This window comes from Salvelinus alpinus, chromosome 17 (genome assembly GCF_045679555.1).
Source record: "Salvelinus alpinus chromosome 17, SLU_Salpinus.1, whole genome shotgun sequence".
NCBI classification, from domain to species: domain Eukaryota; kingdom Metazoa; phylum Chordata; class Actinopteri; order Salmoniformes; family Salmonidae; genus Salvelinus; species Salvelinus alpinus.
This window is the reverse complement of record NC_092102.1, coordinates 55,251,463-55,277,552: the sequence shown is the minus strand read 5'-3', so window position 1 is coordinate 55,277,552 and position 26,090 is coordinate 55,251,463. Positions and strand designations below refer to the sequence as shown.

Here is a 26,090-nt window from a genome sequence, read left to right as displayed (position 1 = left end):
TATTAGACATCGCGCACCAGCTGTTATTGATAAATTCACACCCCCACCCCTCGTCTTACCAGACGTAGCTTCTTTGTTCTGCTGGTGCATGTAAATCCCGCTAGCGCTCTTTTTCTTCGTTCAGCCACGTCTTGGTGAAACAGATGTTAGTTTTTAATGTCCCGTTGGTAGGATAATCTTAATCGTAGGTCATCAATTTTATTATCCAATGATTGCACGTTAGCAAGAAGAACGGATGGAAGTGGGAGTTTACTCGCTCGCCTACGGATTCTCAGAAGGATGCCCGATCTGCGGCCCCTTTTCCTGCGTCTTTTCTTAACGCAAAAGGCGTGTATCTGGGCCTGTTCCAGTGAAGCAGTATATCCTTCTCGTCGGACTCGTTAAAGGTTTCTTCCAGTCCGTGTTGAGTAATCGCTGTTCTGATGTCCAGAAGTTATTTTCGGTCATAAGAGACGGTGGTAGCAGCAACATTATGTACAAAATAAGTGAGAAAATAAGTTACGCGAAAACTAACAAAACAGCACAATTGGTTGGGAGAATGTAAAACATCAACCGTGTTCTTCGGCGCCATCTTGTATAAAAACACCAACCGTTTCTGAGTCAAGATCACCTCTGCAGTCAAAAACCAAGCTGAGATCTACTGCTCAGATTTACAGTGGGGAGAACAAGTATTTGATACACTGCCGATTTTGCAGGTTTTCCTACTTACAAAGCATGTAGAGGTCTGTAATTTTTATCATAGGTACACTTCAACTGTGAGAGACGGAATCTAAAACAAAAATCCAGAAAATCACATTGTATGATTTTTAAGTAATTAATTTGCATTTTATTGCATGACATAAGTATTTGATCACCTACCAACCAGTAAGAATTCCGGCTCTCACAGACCTGTTAGTTTTTCTTTAAGAAGCCCTCCTGTTCTCCACTCATTACCTGTATTAACTGCACCTGTTTGAACTCCTTACCTGTATAAAAGACACCTGTCCACACACTCAATCAAACAGACTCCAACCTCTCCACAATGGCCAAGACCAGAGAGCTGTATAAGGACATCAGGGATAAAATTGTAGACATGCAACAGGCTGGGATGGGCTACAGGACAATAGGCAAGCAGCTTGGTGAGAAGGCAACAACTGTTGGCGCAATTATTAGAAAATGGAAGAAGTTCAAGATGACGGTCAATCACCCTCGGTCTGGGGCTCCATGCAAGATCTCACCTCGTGGGGCATCAATGATCATGAGGAAGGTGAGTTATCAGCCCAGAACTACACGGCAGGACCTGGTCAATGACCTGAAGAGAGCTGGGACCACAGTCTCAAAGAAAACCATTAGTAACACACTACACCGTCATGGATTAAAATCCTGCAGCGCACGCAAGGTCCACCTGCTCAAGCCAGCGCATGTCCAAGCCCGTCTGAAGTTTGCCAATGACCATCTGGATGATCCAGAGGAGGAATGGGAGAAGGTCATGTGGTCTGATGAGACAAAAATAGAGCTTTTTGGTCTAAACTCCACTCGCCGTGTTTGGAGGAAGAAGAAGGATGAGTACAACCCCAAGAACACCATCCCAACCGTGAAGCATGGAGGTGGAAACATCATTCTTTGGGGATGCTTTTCTGCAAAGGGTACAGGATGACTGCACCGTATTGAGGGGAGGATGGATGGGGCCATGTATCGCGAGATCTTGGCCAACAACCTCCTTCCCTCAGTAAGAGCATTGAAGATGGGTCGTGGCTGGGTCTTCCAGCATGACAACGACCCGAAACACACAGCCAGGGCAACTAAGGAGTGGCGCCGTAAGAAGCATCTCAAGGTCCTGGAGTGGCCTAGCCAGTCTCCAGACCTGAACCCAATAGAAAATCTTTGGAGGGAGCTGAAAGTCCGTATTGCCCAGCGACAGCCCCGAAACCTGAAGGATCTGGAGAAGATCTGTATGGAGGAGTGGGCCAAAATCCCTGCTGCAGTGTGTGCAAACCTGGTCAAGAACTACAGGAAACGTATGATCTCTGTAATTGCAAACAAAGGTTTCTGTACCAAATATTAAGTACTGCTTTTCTGATGTATCAAATACTTATGTCATGCAATAAAATGCAAATTAATTACTTAAAAATCATACAATGTGATTTTCTGGATTTTTGTTTTAGATTCCGTCTCTCATAGTTGAAGTGTACCCATGATAGAAATTACAGACCTCTACATGCTTTGTAAGTAGGAAAACCTGCAAAATCGGCAGTGTATCAAATACTTGTTCTCCCCACTGTATATATATATATATTTTACATTAACCTCACACAAACAGTTTTGTAGGAATGAGGTTTGGGCAGTAGGCCTAATACATTATCACAGCATATGATTGGCCTGCCAATTTTGTTAATCAGACCATATTATAATTTTTAAACTCGAGCTTTGATAACAAAATAGATCAGTTGGTTTAGCACTTGAGGCACTGTGGAGCATACATTTAAATATTTAGCTTTTTTATTTCACTGGACTGATGGGATCTGCATCTGATGGTCAAATCATGTCGATCTTCAGGTCAAAGTCTGAGTTCTAGAAAGATGCTGGAGTTCCCAACTTGGATTTCCGGGTTGGATGACTGTTCAACACGATTTTTCCCAGCCGCCTCTCACGGTCCCTGCTCTCTCCTTTCCTCCGGTGAGACTGCACAGAGAGAAGGGACACCGTCTTCCACCTGATGGCGAAACTCGAGTCGCACCGCATCTGCCTCATGCACACATTCATGTTGTTCCTATGACCAAGGAAAGTTTGAAATGTTCCTTGATATGACGAGCTGCTATTAATAATAAAACACAGGGCTATCGATGCTTGGCTGCTCATTCATTGCAGCTGCAGCCCGAGCAGAAGTACGGAAAATCACGATCGACCGGTTGGCGAGCACTGGTATAGTGTGTGTGTGGCAGGCTTACAATGATGGCAAAAAACTATATTTGAGAGTTCGCTGACCCTGGTGCTTGAGGGGGTAGGCAGCTGGAGGTTGACTGTTTGAAGTGGTACGGGACTATAAAAAGTTTGGGAACCACTGGTGTACAATATGCATAAAACAGTATTCAACGGTTTGCAGTGAGGGACTTCCAATGTGTCAAGCCTACGAGAGGCTATCTAGCTGAGCTAGAAAAACAAGTATTCAGTCAAGAGCTAGCTAGTTGTCTGTTCTGAAAGAGTTAGCTACAGACGTATGATTAACAGCTCACCCTGCACTACCAGATCAAATGTAAATATTGCTGTCATGTCTACCTCTGATAAGCCCAGTAAAGCAATAAAAACAATCAAGAATTCCAGAATAAAAAATTAAAAAAATGCCCATATTAACATATTTAGCCAAAGAAGCAAGGTTCATGAAATTGTTAACTTGCTAGCAACAGAAAGCAGTCATATACTGGTTCTTTGACACTCACTTAGACAATTCCTTTCAAAAAGATGTAGCTATATATGGTTGTAACATCTACAGAAGATACAGGAATGCCAATGGAGGTATTGCTGTTTATATTCTGGGTACCGATAAGTCAGTTTCTTTATTGGAGAATGTCTAACTGTCAAATCCCCATGGATAGATGATGAATTGATAAACTGTATGGCTGAGAGGGATGAGGCTAAGGGAATGACAAATATGTCTGGCAACACAGCAGATTGGCAAAGATACAATACATTGACAAATGACTTAACAAAAATTACTATACTATGGAACAAGTATCAATTTAAAGAATGATAGTAAAAAGCTCTTGAGTAACTTAAATTCTAGGCAGAAAAGCTCCATCCTTCATTGATGCAGATCACCTTAACTTTCCTAAAATGTCTGTTCATCTTTAATCGATTAACTGCCATCCCTGAGACGCAACCAAACACACCTTTTACATTTTGTTGTTTACTACCGGTCTCTTTCTCCCCCCTCCCCCAATAGGGAACCATATTCTCCCTGATGAGGACCTGGCTGCCTTCCACTGGAGCCTTTTAGGACCACAACACCCCCTGGCCTCACTCAAGGTATAACCCTGACCTCTAACCCCTCCACTGGAGTCTGACCACTGACCCCTGACCTTTAACCCTCTAGGTGCGTGCCCACCAGTTGGTGCTGCCTCCCTGTGAGGTGGTTATCAAGGCGGTGTCAGAGTATGTCTCCTCCATTAAAGACCTGGGGAACCTCGACGCTGTCGCCAGGGACGTCTTCAAACAATCACAGGTACACACTTAAATACTTTGTTTGGATCAAGAAATAACATTACTGTCCAGAAGGATTAAAATGTGTAGAGCCTGTGGTCTAGTGCTAATGTCCTTGCTCTAGACACATGTACTCTTCTCCCCACCGGAGACCGGGGTTCAATCCCCACTCCACCCTGTCTACCCCTCTGATTTCATAACTGTTTAAATAAGATGCATGGATACAGAAAGCACCTTCTCCATACAGCTAGACTGACCATACCAGCTGAAACAGAGCAGTACCTTCTCCATACAGCTAGACTGACCATAACAGCTGAAACAGAGCAGTACCTTCTCCATACAACTAGACTGACCATACCAGCTGAAACAGAGCAGTACCTTCTCCATACAGCTAGACTGACCATAACAGCTGACACAGAGCAGTACCTTCTCCATACAGCTAGACTGACCATACCAGCTGAAACAGAGCAGTACCTTCTCCATACAGCTAGACTGACCATAACAGCTGAAACAGAGCAGTACCTTCTCCCTACAGCTAGACTGACCATACCAGCTGAAACAGAGCAGTACCTTCTCCATACAGCTAGACTGACCATACCAGCTGAAACAGAGCAGTACCTTCTCCATACAGCTAGACTGACCATACCAGCTGAAACAGAGCAGTACCTTCTCCTCCATACAGCTAGACTGACCATACCAGCTGAAACAGAGCAGTACCTTCTCCATACAGCTAGACTGACCATACCAGCTGAAACAGAGCAGTACCTTCTCCATACAGCTAGACTGACCATACCAGCTGAAACAGAGCAGAACCTTCTCCATACAGCTAGACTGACCATACCAGCTGAAACAGAGCAGTACCTTCTCCCTACAGCTAGACTGACCATAACAGCTGAAACAGAGCAGTACCTTCTCCTCCATACAGCTAGACTGACCATACCAGCTGAAACAGAGCAGTACCTTCTCCATACAGCTAGACTGACCATACCAGCTGAAACAGAGCAGTACCTTCTCCTCCATACAGCTAGACTGACCATACCAGCTGAAACAGCAGTACCTTCTCCATACAGCTAGACTGACCATAACAGCTGAAACAGAGCAGTACCTTCTCCATACAGCTAGACTGACCATACCAGCTGAAACAGAGCAGTACCTTCTTCTCCATACAGCTAGACTGACCATACCAGCTGAAACAGAGCAGTACCTTCTCCCTACAGCTAGACTGACCATAACAGCTGAAACAGAGCAGTACCTTCTCCTCCATACAGCTAGACTGACCATACCAGCTGAAACAGAGCAGTACCTTCTCCATACAGCTAGACTGACCATACCAGCTGAAACAGAGCAGTACCTTCTCCTCCATACAGCTAGACTGACCATAACAGCTGAAACAGAGCAGTACCTCCTCCATACAGCTAGACTGACCATACCAGCTGAAACAGAGCAGTACCTTCTCCAAACAGCTAGACTGACCATACCAGCTGAAACAGCAGTACCTTCTCCTCCATACAGCTAGACTGACCATAACAGCTGAAACAGAGCAGTACCTTCTCCTCCATACAGCTATACTGACCATAACAGCTGAAACAGAGCAGTACCTTCTCCTCCATACAGCTATACTGACCATAACAGCTGAAACAGAGCAGTACCTTCTCCATACAGCTAGACTGACCATACCAGCTGAAACAGAGCAGTACCTTCTCCTCCATACAGCTATACTGACCATAACAGCTGAAACAGAGCAGTACCTTCTCCATACAGCTAGACTGACCATACCAGCTGAAACAGAGCAGTACCTTCTCCATACAGCTAGACTGACCATACCAGCTGAAACAGAGCAGTACCTTCTCCATACAGCTAGACTGACCATACCAGCTGACACAGAGCAGTACCTTCTCCTCCATACAGCTAGACTGACCATAACAGCTGAAACAGAGCAGTACCTTCTTCTCCATACAGCTAGACTGACCATAACAGCTGAAACAGAGCAGTACCTTCTCCTCCATACAGCTAGACTGACCATACCAGCTGAAACAGAGCAGTACCTTCTCCATACAGCTAGACTGACCATACCAGCTGAAACAGAGCAGTACCTTCTCCTCCATACAGCTAGACTGACCATACCAGCTGAAACAGAGCAGTACCTTCTCCTCAATACAGCTAGACTGACCATACCAGCTGAAACAGAGCAGTACCTTCTCCTCAATACAGCTAGACTGACCATACCAGCTGAAACAGAGCAGTACCTTCTCCTCAATACAGCTATACTGACCATAACAGCTGAAACAGAGCAGTACCTTCTCCATACAGCTAGACTGACCATACCAGCTGAAACAGAGCAGTACCTTCTCCTCCATACAGCTAGACTGACCATACCAGCTGAAACAGAGCAGTACCTTCTCCATACAGCTAGACTGACCATACCAGCTGAAACAGAGCAGTACCTTCTCCATACAGCTAGACTGACCATACCAGCTGAAACAGAGCAGTACCTTCTCCTCCATACAGCTAGACTGACCATAACAGCTGAAACAGAGCAGTACCTTCTCCATACAGCTAGACTGACCATACCAGCTGAAACAGAGCAGTACCTTCTCCATACAGCTAGACTGACCATAACAGCTGAAACAGAGCAGTACCTTCTCCATACAGCTAGACTGACCATACCAGCTGAAACAGAGCAGTACCTTCTCCTCCATACAGCTAGACTGACCATAACAGCTGAAACAGCAGTACCTTCTCCATACAGCTAGACTGACCATACCAGCTGAAACAGAGCAGTACCTTCTCCCTACAGCTAGACTGACCATACCAGCTGAAACAGAGCAGTACCTTCTCCATACAGCTAGACTGACCATAACAGCTGAAACAGAGCAGTACCTTCTCCTACATACAGCTAGACTGACCATAACAGCTGAAACAGAGCAGTACCTTCTCCATACAGCTAGACTGACCATAACAGCTGAAACAGAGCAGTACCTTCTCCTCCATACAGCTAGACTGACCATACCAGCTGAAACAGAGCAGTACCTTCTCCCTACAGCTAGACTGACCATACCAGCTGAAACAGAGCAGTACCTTCTCCATACAGCTAGACTGACCATAACAGCTGAAACAGAGCAGTACCTTCTCCATACAGCTAGACTGACCATACCAGCTGAAACAGAGCAGTACCTTCTCCTCCATACAGCTAGACTGACCATACCAGCTGAAACAGAGCAGTACCCTGCTAGCTGCTTAGCCTTTGTCCTATGCATGCTTGCAATCTGTAGGCCATGTACCTTAAGTAGAGACTGCCAAATATCAGTACCACTATCTTTCTGTCACCCCTCCTTTCTTTCTTTCACATTCTCTCTAGTCTCGTATGGAGGATAAGGTGGAGCGCTTTAAGAAGGCTGTGGAGTATTTCTCATCTGCCTCTAAACCCCGCCCACTCTCCATGGGACCCTCCCCCTACCTTTGTGAGTAACTCTGCCATTGGCTAAAGCCATCTTACTCAAACCTCTCCTCGGGGACCTCCAGCAGTTCCATGTATTTGGTCTATTCCAGAGATGGCACACCTGATTGAACTTGTCAACTAATGTTCCAGCCCCTGACTAGTTGAATCAGCTGGTCCCAACAACATTGAGGTGTCTGTGGGTTCTTGAGTAGAGTACTGAGAAGCACTGGGCTAAGGCACCTGCCAGTCATATCTACTGTAGTGTGAAAACAAGTGCTTTTCCTCTGAAATCGTTAGGCTTGCTTAACTGGATGTGTCATTTTGTCTTTCTGTGTGTGGTGCCAGGGTTTGGTCCGGCTCCTTTTGGCAGTCTTCCTGGCCACATGGGGGCAATGCAGCCTGGAACGAACCAGGTAGGAGTCACATCTCTGATCCTTCAGAAAGTATTCATACACTTTTATTTATTCCTCATTTAGTTGTTACAACCGAAGTTAAAAATGTATTTAAAAAATGTCTCACCGATCTACACACAATACCCCATAATGACAAAGTCAAAATAAGTTTATAGAAATGTTTGTTCATTTATTGAAAACAAAATACAGATAATGAATTTACATACATATTCACACCCCCTAGGCAATACTTTGTAGAAACAGCTTTCAGTCATCTTGGGTATATCAGCTTTGTACATCTGGATTTGTGGATTTTCTCAAGCTATGTTAAGTTAGATTGGGAGTGGCGGTGAACAGCAATCTTCAAGTCTTTCCGCAGATTTTCAATTGGATTCAAGTCTGGGCTTTGGCTGGGCCATTCAAGGGCATTATCATTATTGTTCTGAAGCTGGTCCAGCATTGCTTTGGCTGTATGCTTGGGGTCATTGTCATGTTGGAACATACATCTTCGCCCCAGTCTAAGGTCGTTTGCACTCTGAAGCAAGTTGTCATCAAGGATTTGCCTGTATTTGGCTCCATTCATTTCCCCCTCTATCTTTACCAGTCTATAAGTCCCTGACGCTGAAAAGCATCCCCATAGCATGATGCTGCCACCACCGTACACGGTAGGGATGGTGTTAGACGGGTGACAGAAATAGCGCTTTGCATTGAGGCCGAAAAGTAATTTTTTTATAAAATGTTTGTCTTATCAGACCACAATCTTTCGCCTTATGCTTTAAGTCCTTCACATGCCTTCACATGACAGGCAGGCTGTCATGTGCCTTTTTCTCAGGAGTGGCTTCTGTCTGGCCACTCTCCACTTAAATCCTTCTGACAGAAAAAAAAAACCTATCTCAGCCAATGAACTCTGTCAGAGTGGTAATTGGGTTCTTGGTCATCTCCCTGACCAAGGTCCTTGCCCGTTTGGTCCGATAGCCAGTTCTAGGCAGTCTGGGTAGGAGCAACAACGACTCAGCTGTGAAATGGTAGGCCACACTAGCTCACAGAACGGGACCGTGTAGCACGTAAAAATTGTCTGTCCTCGGTTACAACACTCACTGCCGAGTTCCAAACTGCAAAGCAACGTCAGCTTGTCAGTTCTGGAAGCAACGTCAGCACATTAACTGTTTGTCGGGAGCTTCATGAAATGGTTTTCCATGGCAGAGCAGCTGCACACAAGCCTAAGATCACCATGCGCAATTCCAAGTGTTGGCTGGAGTGGTGTAAAGCGCACCGCCATTGGACTCTCTGGAGTGATGAATCACCATTGGACTCCCGAGCAGTGAAAAGGCGTTCTCTGGCGTGATGAATCACGCATCACTATCTGGCAGTCGGACGGACCAGTCTGGGTTTGGCGGATGCCAGGAGAACGCTACCTGCCCCAATGCATAATGCCAACTAAAGTTTGGAGGAGGAATAATGGTCTGGGGCTGTTTTCCATGGTTTGGGCTAGGCCCCATAGTTCCAATGAAGGGAATTTGATTTGATTTTGATTTGAAATCTTAACACTACAGCATACAAAAACATTCTAGACAATTCTGTGCTTCCAACTTTGTGGCAACAGTTTGGGGAAGGCCTTTTCCTGTTTCAGCATGACAATGCCCCCGTGCACAAAGCGAGGTCCATACAGAAATAGTTTGTCGATCGTTGTGGAAGAACTTGACTGGCCTGCGCAGAGCCCTGAACTTAACCCCAATCGAACACCTTTGGGATGAATTGGAACGCGACCTGCGAGCCAGGCCTAATTTCCCAACATCCGTGCCGATCTCACTAATGCTCGTGGCTGAAGGGAAGCAAGTTCCAACATCTAGTGAAAAACCTTCCCAGAAGAGTGGAGGCTGTTTATAACAGCAAAGGGGAACCAACTCCATGTTAATGCCTGTGATTTTGGAATGAGATGTTCGACGAGCAGGTGTCCCCACACTTTTGGTCATGTAGTGTATACGCCTCATCACAATTCTTTCTAGGAGCTCTCTGGCCATTTCCTTGTACTTCATGGTATGGTTTCTGCTCTGACATGCACTGTCAACTGTGGGACCTTAACCTCTCTGGTACAAGTGGGACGCTAGCCAGTGAAATTGCAGGGCACCAAATTCAAAACAACAAATCTCAGAATTAAAATTCCTCAAACATACAAGTATTATACACCATTTTAAAACTTCTTGTTAATCCAGCCACAGTGTCTGATTTCAAAAAGGCTTTACGGCGAAAGCACACCTTGCGATTATGTTAGGTCAGCACCTAGTCACAGAAAACCATACAGCCATTTTCCAGCCAAGGAGAGGGCTCACAAAAGTCAGAAATAGCGATTTAAATGAATCACTAAACTTTGATCTTCATCAGATGGCACTCATAGGACAGAATGCATGTATGTTTTGTTCGATAAAGTTTATATACAAAAATCTCAGTTTGCATTGGCGTTATGTTCAGAAATGCATTGTCTCAAACAAACATCTGGTGAAAGTGCAGAGAGCCACATCAAATAACAGAAATACTCATCATAAACATTGATAAAAGATACAAGTGTTAAACATACGAATGAAGATAAACTTCTCCTTAATGGAACCGCTGTGTCAGATTTCAAAGCACACTTTGCGATTATGTTAGGTCAACGCCTAGCTACAGAAACCCATACAGCCATTTTCCAGCCAAGAAGAGGGCTCACAAAAGTCAGAAATAGCATTAAAATGAATCACTTACCTTAGATCTTCATCTGGTGGCACTCCCAGGTCTCCATGTTAGACAATACATGTTTGTTTTGTTCAATAATGTCCCTCTTTATGACCAAAAACATCCTTTCCTAAGTCCAGACGAAAAGTTTTTTTAAAGTACAATAAACGTTAGTAGAAACATGCCAAACGATGTTTAAAATCAATTCTCTGGTTGTTTTTGTCATAAATAATCAATAATATTTCAACCGGACAAAAGCTTTGTCAATAGGAAAGGACAAACAAGAAAGGCGCGTTCCCGATCAGGCACATAGCTGATGTCTGGAAATTTCCACTGGCCTCTCATTGAAAGTGCTGTGTATCCCTCATTTTTCAGAGTAAAAGCCTGAAACAATGCCTAAAGACTGGCCACATGTAGAGGAAGCCATAGAGCTCGTGAACTGGAAAAACAGCCTTTCAAAATAATAGTGCTTCCTGGTTGGATTTTCCTCAGTTTTTTGCCTGCCATATCAGTTCTGTTATACTCAGACATTATTTTAACAGTTTTGGAAACTTTAGAGTGTTCTATCCAAATCTACTAATTATATGCCTGAGTGTAGCAGGCAGTTTAATTTGGGCACGCTTTTTATCCAAAATCCCGAATGCTGCCCCCTACCCTAGTGAAGTTAAATAAACCTGTGTTTTTGTTTCTAAATAATGTCCAAACATTGGAATTGGCCACAGGTGGACTCCAAGTTGTAGTGACATCTCAAGGATGATCAAAATAAATTGGATGCACCTGAGCTCAATTTGCGGTGTCATATCAAAGGGGTGTGAATACTTATGTAAATTAGACTTCTGTTCATGGGTTCTAATTTGAAAAATACTTTGTAAATTTACAATTTTACAGAGCTCTAAAATAGTATCATACACTGCAGTTGAAGAAAATGGGAAAGTAATTCAGCTTTGAAAGTTGTTAAACTTGTAACCCCACTTTGGAGGATGTCACTTGAACATTTGGGTACATGTACTGGAGAGCTCTTCTTTGTCTACACCCATTCAGCATCGTTCACACCCTCTTAAGCATTAGCCCCACTCATCTCTTTAAGGATTAACATGTGAGGCCATGTGCTAAACAGAATGAGTAGTGTAGTAAACAACCAAAGATTTCAAGACTTAAAGTAGTAGCCTACAATAAGGAAAGATTTCAGGTAAAAAATCATAATCTGATTTAGTCATTTTCACAGAGAGACAGACAGACAAGAAAAAGTATGTGAACCCTTTGGAAATACCTCGATTTCTGCATAAATTGGTCATAAAATTTGATCTGATCTTCATCTAGGTCACAACAATGGACACAGTCTGCTTAAACTAATAACAAACAATTATACGTTTTCATGTCTTTATTGAACACTGTGTAAACATTCACAGTGCAGGGTGGAAAAAGTATGTGAAACCTTGGATTTAACTGGTTGACCCTCCTTTGGCAGCAATACCTCAACCAAACGTTTTCTGTAGTTGTGGATCAGACCTGCACAACGGTCAGGAGGAATATTGGACCATTCCTCTTTACAAAACTGTTTCAGTTCAACAATATTCTTGGGATGTCTGAACTGCTCTCTTGAGGTCATGCTACAGCATCTCAATCGGGTTGAGGTCACGACTCTGACTGGGCCACTCCAGAGGGGGTATTTTCTTCTGTTGAAGCCATTCTGTTGATTTACTTCTGTGTTTTGGGTCGTTGTCCTGTTGCATCACCCAACTTCTGTTGAGCTTCAATTGGAGGACAGAAAGCCTTACATTCTCCTGCAAAATGTCTTGATAAACTTGATAAAAGCCAAATACATTTAAACTCAGTTTTTCACAATTCCTGACATTTAATCCTAGTAAACATTCCCTGTCTTAGGTTAGTTAGGATCACCACTTTATTTTAAGAATGTGAAATGTCACAATAATAGTAGAGAGAATGATTTATTTCAGCTTTTATTTCTTTCATCACATTCCCAGTGGGTCAGAAGTTTACATACATTCAATTAGTGTTTGGTAGCATTGCCTTTAAATTGTTTAACTTGGGTCAAATGTTTCGGGTAGCCTTCCACAAACTTCCCACAATAAGTTGGGTGATTTTTGGCCCATTCCTCCTGACAGAGCTGGTGTAACTGAGTCAGGTTTGTAGGCCTCCTTGCTCGCACACGCTTTTTCAGTTCTGCCCACATTTTCTATAGGATTGAGGTCAGGGCTTTGTTATGGCCACTCCAATACCTCGACTTTGTTGTCCTAAGCCATTTTGCCACAACTTTGGAAGTATGCTTGGGGTCATTGTTCATTTGGAAGACCCATTTGCGACCAAGCTTTAACTTCCTGACTGATGTCTTGAGATGCTGCTTCAAAATATCCACATAATTTTCCTCCCTCATGATGCCATCTATTTTGTGAAGTGCACCAGTCCCTCCTGCAGGAAAGCACCCCCACAACATGATGTTGCCACCCCTGTGCTTCACGGTTGGGATGGTGTTCTTCGGCTTGCAAGCCTCCCCCTTTTCCCTCCAAACATAACGATGGACATTATGACCAAACAGTTCTATTTTTGTTTCATCCGACCAGAGGACATTTCTCAAAAAAGTACGATCTTTGTCCCCATGTGCAGTTGCAAACCGTAGTCTGTTTTTTTTTTATGCCGGATTTGGAGCAGTTGCTTCTTCCTTGCTGAGCGGCCTTTCAGGTTATGTCGACATAGGACTCGTTTTACTGTGGATATAGATACTTTTGTACCTGTTTCCTCCAGCATCTTCACAAGGTCCTTTGCTGCTGTTCTGGGATTGATTTGCACTTTTCGCACCAAAGTACGTTCATCTCTAGGGGACAGAACGCGTCTCCTTCCTGAGCGGTATGACGGCTGCGTGGTCCCATGGTGTTTATACTTGTGTACTATTGTTTGTACAGATTAACGTGGTACCTTCCTGCGTTTGGAAATTGCTCCCAAGGATGTACCAGACTTGTGGAGGTCTACAATTTTCTCTGAGGTCTTGGCTGATTTTATTTTGATTTTCCCATGATGTTAAGCAAAGAGGCACTGAGTTTGAAGGTAGGCCTTGAAATACATTCACAGGTACACCTCCAATTGACTCAAATGATGTCAGTTAGCCTATCAGAAGCTTCTGAAGCCATAGCATTTTCTGGAATGTTCCAAGCTGTTTAAAGGCACGGTCAATTTAGTGTATGTAAACTTCTGACCCACTGGAATTGTGATACAGTGAATTAGTGTAAAACTGTAAACAATTGTTGGAAAAATTACTTGTCATGCACACAGATTAACCCTAACCGACTTACCAAAACTATAGTTTGTTAACAAGAAATTTGTGGAGTGGTTGAAAAATGAGTTTTAATGACTCCAACCTAAGTGTATGTAAACTTCCGACTTCAACTGTATACTTGTGCTTGTGGGAACATGTCTTTGTTCAGGTGTCTGACCTGGGTGAATAAACTTGGTTTGAGCTCTGGGTCGTCTGTCAGTTTTTACCCTGTAGAACTTAACACTGCTAAATTAACTAGTGTAGCCCACAGCCATTTGGCATAGCCACACCCCAGGGCCTAACAATACGGACAACTCAGAGTATGCTTTTCTGTTCTTCTGAAATAGACTACATTTTCTTCATATGTTTCTTTAGACCTGTCTAAAATAAATCATGGACTTATTGTGAAGGTGTAGGCTATATTACATGGGGCACTGTAAAGTCCATGTTGAATAAGAGCACCTCCTCCCAGCTGCCTACTGCATTGAGGCTAGGAAACACTTATCACTGATAAATCCACTATAATTGAGAATTTCAAGAAGCATTTTTCTACGGCTGGCCATGCTTTCCACCTGGCTACCCCTACCCCGGTCAACAGCACTGCACCCCTCACTGCAACTTGCCCAAGCCTCCCCATTTTTCCTTCACCCAAATCCAGATAGCTGATGTTCTGAAAGTTCTGCAAAAATCTGGACCCCTACAAATCAACCGGGCTAGACAATCTGGACCCTCTCTTCCTAAAATTATCCGCCGAAATTGTTGCAACCCATATTACTGGCCTGTTCAACCTCTCTTTCGTATCGTCTGAGATCCCCAAAGACTGGCAACCTGCTGCGGTCATCCCCCTCTTCAAAGGGGAGACACTCTAGAACCAAACTGCTACAGACCTACAGTGGGGAGAAGTATTTGATACACTGCCGATTTTGCAGGTTTTCCTACTTACAAAGCATGTAGAGGTCTGTAATTTTTATTATAGGTACACTTCAACTGTGAGAGACGGAATCTAAAACAAAAATCCAGAAAATCACATTGTATGATTTTTAAGTAATTAATTAGCATTTTATTGCATGACATAAGTATTTGATACATCAGAAAAGCAGAACTTATTATTTGGTACAGATACCTTTGTTTGCAATTACAGAGATCATACGTTTCCTGTAGTTCTTGACCAGGTTTGCACACACTGCAGCAGGGATTTTGGCCCACTCCTCCATACAGACCTTCTCCAGATCCTTCAGGTTTCGGGGCTGTCGCTGGGCAATACGGACTTTCAGCTCCCTCCAAAGATTTTCTATTGGGTTCAGGTCTGGAGACTGGCTAGGCCACTCCAGGACCTTGAGATGCTTCTTACGGAGCCACTCTTTAGTTGCCCTGGCTGTGTGTTTCGGGTCGTTGTCATGCTGGAAGACCCAGCCACGACCCATCTTCAATGCTCTTACTGAGGGAAGGCCAAGATCTCGCGATACATGGCCCCATCCATCCTCCCCTCAATACGGTGCAGTCGTATTGTCCCCTTTGCAGAAAAGCATCCCCAAAGAATGATGTTTCCACCTCCATGCTTCACGGTTGGGATGGTGTTCTTGGGGTTGTACTCATCCTTCTTCTTCCTCCAAACACGGCGAGTGGAGTTTAGACCAAAAAGCTCTATTTATGTCTCATCAGACCACATGACCTTCTCCCATTCCTGGTAAACCCAGGGAGTTCTTTCAGAACAGGGCAGAACGCTTCAGGAAGCAGTGCTTTGACAGTGGACAAGTAAGTCAGCTAGCAAGACATTGTTGTCACTTAATAACAGGTGATGATCAGCAGAAATAAGGGAGTACTCTCTCTCCTAGTAGTGTTTCTCTTTCAAACAATCCCCTTGTACACAGCTAGTAGCTAGCTGGCGAATGTTAGCCATAGCTAGCTAGCTAAGTAACAGTACATATGAAGATGTACAAACAGCCCTACTGTACATTTTACTGTATAAATGTTTGTTGAAAACAAGTCTGTTGGAACTGTTAAAATACAAGTAGTTTTTTTTCTGAACTGGAATAAACTAATTGAAGTAAGATGCTTTTTGAGGCAAACACTCTCACACAGTTCTGGGAAGCTCATCTACAGCAGGAAGCGGCCTCCTGCCTGACTGAGAAAGCAGTAGATGTTCTGATCCAGTTTGGCACCACATAACCTATGTGAGTCAGGGTTTTCAATTCTGGCATACTTAAACAACAAGTACAGAAACAGACTCAATACTGTACATGACCTGAGGGTTGCACTGTCTCAAACTGAGCCCAGAATAGACCTGCTTGTTGAAAAGTTCAACCAGCCACACACCTCATTAGGACTGTGTGTGTTCTGTTATACATCTGTGTGATGTGATCAATCCGTTTTTTTCTAGTTCAGAATGTAAATCATTTGTGGTATTTTAACAGCAACAATTCGAACCTAGACAGATATGTCAGTGTTTTTAATGGGGGAAAATAAACATGAATGGCTATATACAGTATATGGGTATTACATTGCCCTTTTGTCAGCCTAAAACAAATAACAGTGTAATGTACCATATTTATGTACAGTTGCATGTTTTCATAAGCTTGGGTCCTATAAAAACACACATTTGTATTTGGGTCCCAGGCTGAAAAAGTTTCAGAATCCCTGAGCTAAGTGGATGGGTCTCTATTGTCTAGACATGTTCATGTAATACAATAGATGGCTGTAATCACACTCAGACACACCTGGCTAACTTGATGGGTCATGTAATCATCTGGTGAAGTCTTTTGTTTAAACATGTAGCTAGCTAGGTAGCTAGCTAGCTAAACAATGAACCAGGTATAGCTAAAGGTAGCTAAAGCTAACCAACTAGGTTCAATGTTAGCTGGCAAATATTTAGGCTATAAATATCAATGAAAATGGATATCTGATTAGAATAATGTTTCTACACAGATCATACATGTAACATTAGCTAGCGTGTCAGCAAGCTAATGTTCTCCAGCTGGCTAACAGCTTTAACTTGCAGTGAAAATGACTTTCTGACTGAATTGGATCTTCACAACAGACTGGAACCATTTAACTCCGTTCTGTTTGTAGCTGCATCTTGTTAGGCCGGCGTTGTCAAGTCACTCTGTTTCACGCTGACCATGGCGTGTGCAGAAAGTAGCCCATCACAACTTTTTCCAAATCAAATTTTATTTGTCACATGCGGCAAATACAACAGGCATTGTAAAAAGTGTTTACAAAAAATAAACTGAAAACAAACAAAAACATTTTTTTTTTAGGATCTGGGGACCCATGCCAAATATTTTCAGTCTCCTGAGGGAGACTAGGTGTGGTCATGCCCGCTTCACGACCGTCTTGGTGTATTTGGACCATGATCGTTTGTTGATGTGGACACCAAGGAGCTTGAAGCTAGGACTGATTTGTCAACAGCACCTGCTAATTTCAGGGCATCAATGTTGTTGAAAAAAGTAGCAACTTTTTCAGTTCTCAATGGCTAACGTTATATCGTTCTGTGGTAGAAAGGACTATCAACACATACTGAGCAGCTCACGTTATAGACCGAAGCATGTGACATGGCCGACCAATCAGAACTCTTCTCCCAGCATGTCCTGCCCATGCATTAGCTCAGCCAAAGTTCCTGTCTTTTTCCGTGGCTAAACCAACTAGGCTCGTAATTTAACAATTGTATTTCTTATTTACAGTTGGAATACAACTTTGCTATTAAGGAACATGAAAGTTCACATGTTCCAGAAGGCATTTCTGCCAAAAAAGCTTTTTGATCAAAAAATGTTTTGCCTGTCCTGTGAAGTAGTGATGTGCAAAATACGACTAGTTTCCTGAAACGGGTCACATTTAGTCTCTCTCTCTGGCTCGCGGTCGTGCGCTCTCTCTGTGGGTGTTTTTCAAAATGCATACTTGGCAAATCGGAACACGGTAGGGTCGGTGTATAAGTCCACATCAAAGTATGCGAGACGGAGCACGGAGGGCACTTTTCGAATGCCTGCTCTGTGTGTACATATTTTTAAGCATCGATGCAAACTTCAACAGAAAGAACGCAAAGAAATATGACGTAACCACATAAAAAGTTATGATAATTTTCTTGAAATCAATGGTGGCCCTTATTTGAGCTGAAGTGAGAGAAAATACACTCCAACCTGGGAATGAAATGTTGCCTGTTCACATCTCATATGTCGCCTCACTACACTATTTGATCTTGATACGTTAATAAATACATTCTGTGTTAATTTTGGCATGGTTTACCTGCCTACAATACCCACTGTAGTGTGCGTAGGTCTCAAGCCCAAGGTAAATCATTATAGCTAACTGGCTAGCTACTACTGTTAGCGAGCCCGATGGCCATGAAGAATCTACTGTACCTTGCGTTACATTAGTTTTAGATCATTTTTTCCTGTGTAACTAGCTAGCTGGCTTACGATTAAAATGTTTGATTTTTGTTTATCTTGTTTTGTCTATTGTTGCCATTGTCCTGGCTGCGAGAAGGGTCAGTGAATGGGGAGGTGCAGCGTGAGGTAATACAGTAGGGGGAGTGCTGCTCAGCGTGAGGTAATACAGTAGAGGGAGTGCTGCTCAGCGTGAGGTAATACAGTAGGGGGAGTGCTGCTCAGCGTGAGGTAATACAGTAGAGGGAGTGCTGCTCAGAGTGAGGTAATACAGTAGGGGGAGTGCTGCTCAGAGTGAGGTAATACAGTAGGGGGAGTGCTGCTCAGCGTGAGGTAATACAGTAGGGAGAGTGCTGCTCAGCGTGAGGTAAAACAGTAGAGGGAGTGCTGCTCAGCGTGAGGTAATACAGTAGAGGGAGTGCTGCTCTAATGTCATGTTTTACATGTTCTCCACACTCTCGTCATCACAAGAACGTACTGAAGAGAACGTGGTGGGAGAATGCACTTGGAGCATGGAGCACGATAGTATGCATATTAAGAAACACCGTGTGTTTCCTCCCCAGGGGGTAAAACCACCCTATCGGAATGCTCCGTGTGGACCAGGCCACGCCTCTCTGTTCCAGAACCTTCCCCCCCTGCCGGACTGCAACGATTCGCTGTCTGGGACAATGGGCTACACGGATTGGTCGGCTCCATATGATCATGGAGGAAGTAGATTAACGAATCACCACACGTCCGCTCCCTCTGGCCCCTCCCACTCGCCATCATCTTCCTCCGATGGAGACGAACCAAACGACAACAGCCAGTAAGACACCTGTTACACACACACCTGTTACACGTACTCACATACACCTGTTACACACACACCTGTTGCTTATGGAAGTCCATCGTATCCGATGATGACTTCTATTTCTGAGTTAACAGTGAATTCTTTGGTGACTGTATAGTCCAATCCAAGATCCACAAACTTTATTTCAGGTGGGGTATGTGCAGTCTGTGTTGGTGGGGGCAGGCATGGTCGTATGTCTCCTGAGCTGTTTTAGCTGTCTCTGTGCTCCTCCCACCTCTGTACACCGCTCTGGAAGAGCTGCCGTCAGGTGGAACGGTAGGCAGCAGCATCCTCCAGGTCTGTGGGTTTGATGTTGCACTTCTGCAGCAACGTTTTTAGCTGGTCCTTGTAGAGCTTCATCTCCCCCCTGCAGACCGTCGGCCAAGATGTAGCTGGCCAAACAGGATCTTCCGCGGCAAGCGCTCCTGAGACATGCTAATGACATGTTGGGTGACCATGGCCTCCGTACTCTTACAGTTGGTGCTGGGTGACCATGGCCTCTATACTATACCAGTTGGTGCTGGGTGACCATGGCCTCTATACTCTACCAGTTGGTGCTGGGTGACCATGGCCTCTATACTCTACCAGTTGGTGCTGGGTGACCATGGCCTCTATACTCTTACAGTTGGTGTTGGGTGACCATGGCCTCTATACTCAACCAGTTGGTGCAGGGTGACCATGGCCTCTATACTCTTACAGTTGGTGTTGGGTGACCATGGTCTCTATACTCTTACAGTTGGTGCTGGGTGACCATGGCCTCTATACTCTACCAGTTGGTGCAGGGTGACCATGGCCTCTATACTCTACCAGTTGGTGCTGGGTGACCATGGCCTCTATACTCTTACAGTTGGTGCTGGGTGACCATGGCCTCTATACTCTACCAGTTGGTGCTGGGTGACCATGGCCTCTATACTCTTACAGTTGGTGCTGGGTGACCATGGCCTCTATACTCTACCAGTTGGTGTTGGGTGACCATGGCCTCTATACTCTACCAGTTGGTGTTGGGGGACCATGGCCTCTATACTCTTACAGTTGGTGCTGGGGGACCATGGCCTCTATACTCTACCAGTTGGTGCTGGGTGACCATGGCCTCTATACTCTACCAGTTGGTGTTGGGTGACCATGGTCTCCATACTCTTACAGTTGGTGTTGGGGGACCATGGCCTCTATACTCTACCAGTTGGTGCAGGGTGACCATGGCCTCTATACTCTTACAGTTGGTGTTGGGTGACCATGGTCTCTATACTCTTACAGTTGGTGCTGGGTGACCATGGCCTCTATACTCTACCAGTTGGTGCAGGGTGACCATGGCCTCTATACTCTACCAGTTGGTGCTGGGTGACCATGGCCTCTATACTCTTACAGTTGGTGCTGGGTGACCATGGCCTCTATACTCTACCAGTTGGTGCTGGGTGACCATGGCCTCTATACTCTTACAGTTGGTGCTGGGTGACCATGGCCTCTATACTCTACCAGTTGGTGTTGGGTGACCATGGCCTCTATACTCTACCAGTTGGTGTTGGGGGACCATGGCCTCTATACTCTTACAGTTGGTGCTGGGGGACCATGGCCTCTATACTCTACGAGTTGGTGCTGGGTGACCATGGCCTCTATACTCTACCAGTTGGTGTTGGGTGACCATGGTCTCCATACTCTTACAGTTGGTGTTGGGGGACCATGGCCTCTATACTCTTACAGTTGGTGCTGGGTGACCATGGTCTCTATACTCTACCAGTTGGTGCTGGGTGACCATGGCCTCTATACTCTACCAGTTGGTGCTGGGTGACCATGGCCTCCGTACTCTTACAGTTGGTGCTGGGTGACCATGGCCTCTATACTCTACCAGTTGGTGCTGGGTGACCATGGCCTCCGTACTCTTACAGTTGGTGCTGGGTGACCATGGCCTCCGTACTCTTACAGTTGGTGTTGGGTGACCATGGCCTCTATACTCTAACAGTTGGTGTTGGGTGACCATGGTCTCCATACTCTTACAGTTGGTGTTGGGGGACCATGGCCTCTATACTCTACCAGTTGGTGCTGGGTGACCATGGCCTCTATACTCTACCAGTTGGTGCTGGGTGACCATGGCCTCCATACTCTTACAGTTGGTGCTGGGTGACCATGGCCTCTATACTCTTACAGTTGGTGCTGGGTGACCATGGCCTCCATACTCTTACAGTTGGTGCTGGGTGACCATGGCCTCTATACTCTTACAGTTGGTGCTGGGTGACCATGGCCTCCATACTCTTACAGTTGGTGCTGGGTGACCATGGCCTCTATACTCTTACAGTTGGTGCTGGGTGACCATGGCCTCTATACTCTTACAGTTGGTGTTGGGGGACCATGCCCTCTATACTCTTACAGTTGGTGCTGGGTGACCATGGCCTCCATACTCTTACAGTTGGTGCTGGGTGACCATGGCCTCTATACTCGTACAGTTGGTGCTGGGGGACCATGGCCTCTATACTCTACCAGTTGGTGTTGGGTGACCATGGCCTCTATACTCTAACAGTTGGTGTTGGGGGACCATGGCCTCTATACTCTACCAGTTGGTGCTGGGTCACCATGGCCTCTATACTCTTACAGTTGGTGCTGGGTGACCATGGCCTCTATACTCGTACAGTTGGTGTTGGGTGACCATGGCCTCTATACTCTACCAGTTGGTGTTGGGTGACCATGGCCTCTATACTCGTACAGTTGGTGCTGGGTGACCATGGCCTCTATACTCTTACAGTTGGTGTTGGGTGACCATGGCCTCTATACTCTTACAGTTGGTGTTGGGTGACCATGGCCTCTATACTCTTACAGTTGGTGCTGGGTGACCATGGCCTCTATACTCTTACAGTTGGTGTTGGGTGACCATGGCCTCTATACTCTTACAGTTGGTGCTGGGTGACCATGGCCTCTATACTCGTACAGTTGGTGCTGGGTGACCATGGCCTCTATACTCTAACAGTTGGTGCTGGGTGACCATGGCCTCTATACTCTACCAGTTGGTGCTGGGTGACCATGGCCTCTATACTCTACCAGTTGGTGCTGGGTGACCATGGCCTCTATACTCTACCAGTTGGTGCTGGGTGACCATGGCCTCTATACTCTTACAGTTGGTGCTGTGGGACCATGGCCTCTATACTCTAACAGTTGGTGCTGGGTGACCATGGCCTCTATACTCGTACAGTTGGTGTTGGGTGACCATGGCCTCTATACTCTTACAGTTGGTGCTGGGTGACCATGGCCTCTATACTCTTACAGTTGGTGCTGGGTGACCATGGCCTCCATACTCTTACAATTGGTGCTGGGAGACCATGGCCTCTATACTCTTACAGTTGGTGCTGGGTGACCATGGCCTCTATACTCGTACAGTTGGTGCTGGGTGACCATGGCCTCTATACTCTTACAGTTGGTGCTGGGTGACCATGGCCTCTATACTCGTACAGTTGGTGCTGGGGGACCATGGCCTCTATACTCTTACAGTTGGTGCTGGGTGACCATGGCCTCTATACTCGTACAGTTGGTGCTGGGGGACCATGGCCTCTATACTCGTACAGTTGGTGTTGGGGGACCATGGCCTCTATACTCTACCAGTTGGTGCTGGGTCACCATGGCCTCTATACTCTTACAGTTGGTGCTGGGTGACCATGGCCTCTATACTCGTACAGTTGGTGTTGGGTGACCATGGCCTCTATACTCTACCAGTTGGTGTTGGGTGACCATGGTCTCTATACTCGTACAGTTGGTGCTGGGTGATCATGGCCTCTATACTCTTACAGTTGGTGTTGGGTGACCATGGCCTCTATACTCTTACAGTTGGTGCTGGGTGACCATGGCCTCTATACTCTACCAGTTGGTGCTGGGTGACCATGGCCTCTATACTCTTACAGTTGGTGCTGGGTGACCATGGCCTCTATACTCTACCAGTTGGTGCTGGGTGACCATGGCCTCTATACTCTACCAGTTGGTGTTGGGGGACCATGGCCTCTATACTCTACCAGTTGGTGCTGGGTGACCATTGCCTCTATACTCTACCAGTTGGTGCAGGGTGACCATGGCCTCTATACTCTACCAGTTGGTGCTGGGTGACCATGGCCTCTATACTCTACCAGTTGGTGCTGGGTGACCATGGCCTCTATACTCTACCAGTTGGTGCAGGGTGACCATGGCCTCTATACTCTACCAGTTGGTGCTGGGTGACCATGGCCTCTATACTCTACCAGTTGGTGCTGGGTGACCATGGCCTCTATACTCTTACAGTTGGTGCTGGGTGACCATGGCCTCTATACTCTAACAGTTGGTGTTGGGTGACCATGGCCTCTATACTCTTACAGTTGGTGTTGGGTGACCATGGCCTCTATACTCTTACAGTTGGTGCTGGGTGACCATGGCCTCTATACTCTTACAGTTGGTGTTGGGTGACCATGGCCTCTATACTCTTACAGTTGGTGCTGGGTGACCATGGCCTCCGTACTCTTACAGTTGGTGCTGGGTGACCATGGCCTCTATACTCTTACAGTTGGTGCTGGGTGACCATGGCCTCTGTACTCTAACAGTTGGTGCTGGGTGACCATGGCCTCTATACTCTAACAGTTGGTGCTGGGTGACCATGGCCTCTATACTCTTACAGTTGGTGCTGGGTGACCATGGCCTCTATACTCTTACAGTTGGTGCTGGGTGACCATGGCCTCCATACTCTTACAGTTGGTGCTGGGTGACCATGGCCTCTATACTCTTACAGTTGGTGCTGGGTGACCATGGCCTCTATACTCTACCAGTTGGTGCTGGGTGACCATGGCCTCCGTACTCTTACAGTTGGTGCTGGGTGACCATGGCCTCTATACTCTTACAGTTGGTGCTGGGTGACCATGGCCCCATACTCTTACAGTTGGTGCTGGGTGACCATGGCCTCTATACTCGTACAGTTGGTGCTGGGGGACCATGGCCTCTATACTCTACCAGTTGGTGTTGGGTGACCATGGCCTCTATACTCTTACAGTTGGTGCTGGGTGACCATGGCCTCTATACTCGTACAGTTGGTGCTGGGGGACCATGGCCTCTATACTCTACCAGTTGGTGTTGGGTGACCATGGCCCCATACTCTTACAGTTGGTGCTGGGTGACCATGGCCTCTATACTCGTACAGTTGGTGTTGGGGGACCATGGCCTCTATACTCTACCAGTTGGTGCTGGGTCACCATGGCCTCTATACTCTTACAGTTGGTGCTGGGTGACCATGGCCTCTATACTCGTACAGTTGGTGTTGGGTGACCATGGCCTCTATACTCTAACAGTTGGTGCTGGGTGACCATGGCCTCTATACTCTACCAGTTGGTGCTGGGTGACCATGGCCTCTATACTCTACCAGTTGGTGCTGGGTGACCATGGCCTCTATACTCTACCAGTTGGTGCTGGGTGACCATGGCCTCTATACTCTTACAGTTGGTGCTGTGGGACCATGGCCTCTATACTCTAACAGTTGGTGCTGGGTGACCATGGCCTCTATACTCGTACAGTTGGTGCTGGGTGACCATGGCCTCTATACTCTTACAGTTGGTGCTGGGTGACCATGGCCTCTATACTCTTACAGTTGGTGCTGGGTGACCATGGCCTCCATACTCTTACAATTGGTGCTGGGAGACCATGGCCTCTATACTCTTACAGTTGGTGCTGGGTGACCATGGCCTCTATACTCGTACAGTTGGTGCTGGGTGACCATGGCCTCTATACTCTTACAGTTGGTGCTGGGTGACCATGGCCTCTATACTCGTACAGTTGGTGCTGGGGGACCATGGCCTCTATACTCTTACAGTTGGTGCTGGGTGACCATGGCCTCTATACTCGTACAGTTGGTGCTGGGGGACCATGGCCTCTATACTCTTACAGTTGGTGCAGGGTGACCATGGCCTCTATACTCGTACAGTTGGTGCTGGGTGACCATGGCCTCTATACTCGTACAGTTGGTGCTGGGTGACCATGGCCTCTATACTCTACCAGTTGGTGCTGGGTGACCATGGCCTCTATACTCTACCAGTTGGTGCTGGGTGACCATGGCCTCTATACTCTACCAGTTGGTGTTGGGTGACCATGGCCCCATACTCTTACAGTTGGTGCTGGGTGACCATGGCCTCTATACTCGTACAGTTGGTGTTGGGGGACCATGGCCTCTATACTCTACCAGTTGGTGCTGGGTCACCATGGCCTCTATACTCTTACAGTTGGTGCTGGGTGACCATGGCCTCTATACTCGTACAGTTGGTGTTGGGTGACCATGGCCTCTATACTCTACCAGTTGGTGTTGGGTGACCATGGTCTCTATACTCGTACAGTTGGTGCTGGGTGATCATGGCCTCTATACTCTTACAGTTGGTGTTGGGTGACCATGGCCTCTATACTCTTACAGTTGGTGCTGGGTGACCATGGCCTCTATACTCTACCAGTTGGTGCTGGGTGACCATGGCCTCTATACTCTTACAGTTGGTGCTGGGTGACCATGGCCTCTATACTCTACCAGTTGGTGCTGGGTGACCATGGCCTCTATACTCTACCAGTTGGTGTTGGGGGACCATGGCCTCTATACTCTACCAGTTGGTGCTGGGTGACCATTGCCTCTATACTCTACCAGTTGGTGCAGGGTGACCATGGCCTCTATACTCTACCAGTTGGTGCTGGGTGACCATGGCCTCTATACTCTACCAGTTGGTGCTGGGTGACCATGGCCTCTATACTCTACCAGTTGGTGCAGGGTGACCATGGCCTCTATACTCTACCAGTTGGTGCTGGGTGACCATGGCCTCTATACTCTACCAGTTGGTGCTGGGTGACCATGGCCTCTATACTCTTACAGTTGGTGCTGGGTGACCATGGCCTCTATACTCTAACAGTTGGTGTTGGGTGACCATGG

The 26,090-nt window shown here is 46.0% G+C and overlaps 1 protein-coding gene across 2 annotated transcripts in view; it reads left to right on the top strand.

The window, feature by feature from the left end:
• LOC139543181 (constitutive coactivator of PPAR-gamma-like protein 2) overlaps positions 1 to 26,090 on the top strand; it is a 128,436-nt gene that overhangs the window by 13,718 nt on the left and 88,628 nt on the right. For both annotated transcript variants that reach the window (XM_071349445.1, XM_071349446.1), the window contains exons 3-7: positions 3,920 to 4,002; positions 4,070 to 4,198; positions 7,535 to 7,637; positions 7,961 to 8,028; positions 18,930 to 19,171. In XM_071349445.1, the coding sequence (XP_071205546.1) occupies positions 3,920 to 4,002; positions 4,070 to 4,198; positions 7,535 to 7,637; positions 7,961 to 8,028; positions 18,930 to 19,171 (625 nt within the window). The remainder of the gene's footprint in view (positions 1 to 3,919; positions 4,003 to 4,069; positions 4,199 to 7,534; positions 7,638 to 7,960; positions 8,029 to 18,929; positions 19,172 to 26,090) is intronic.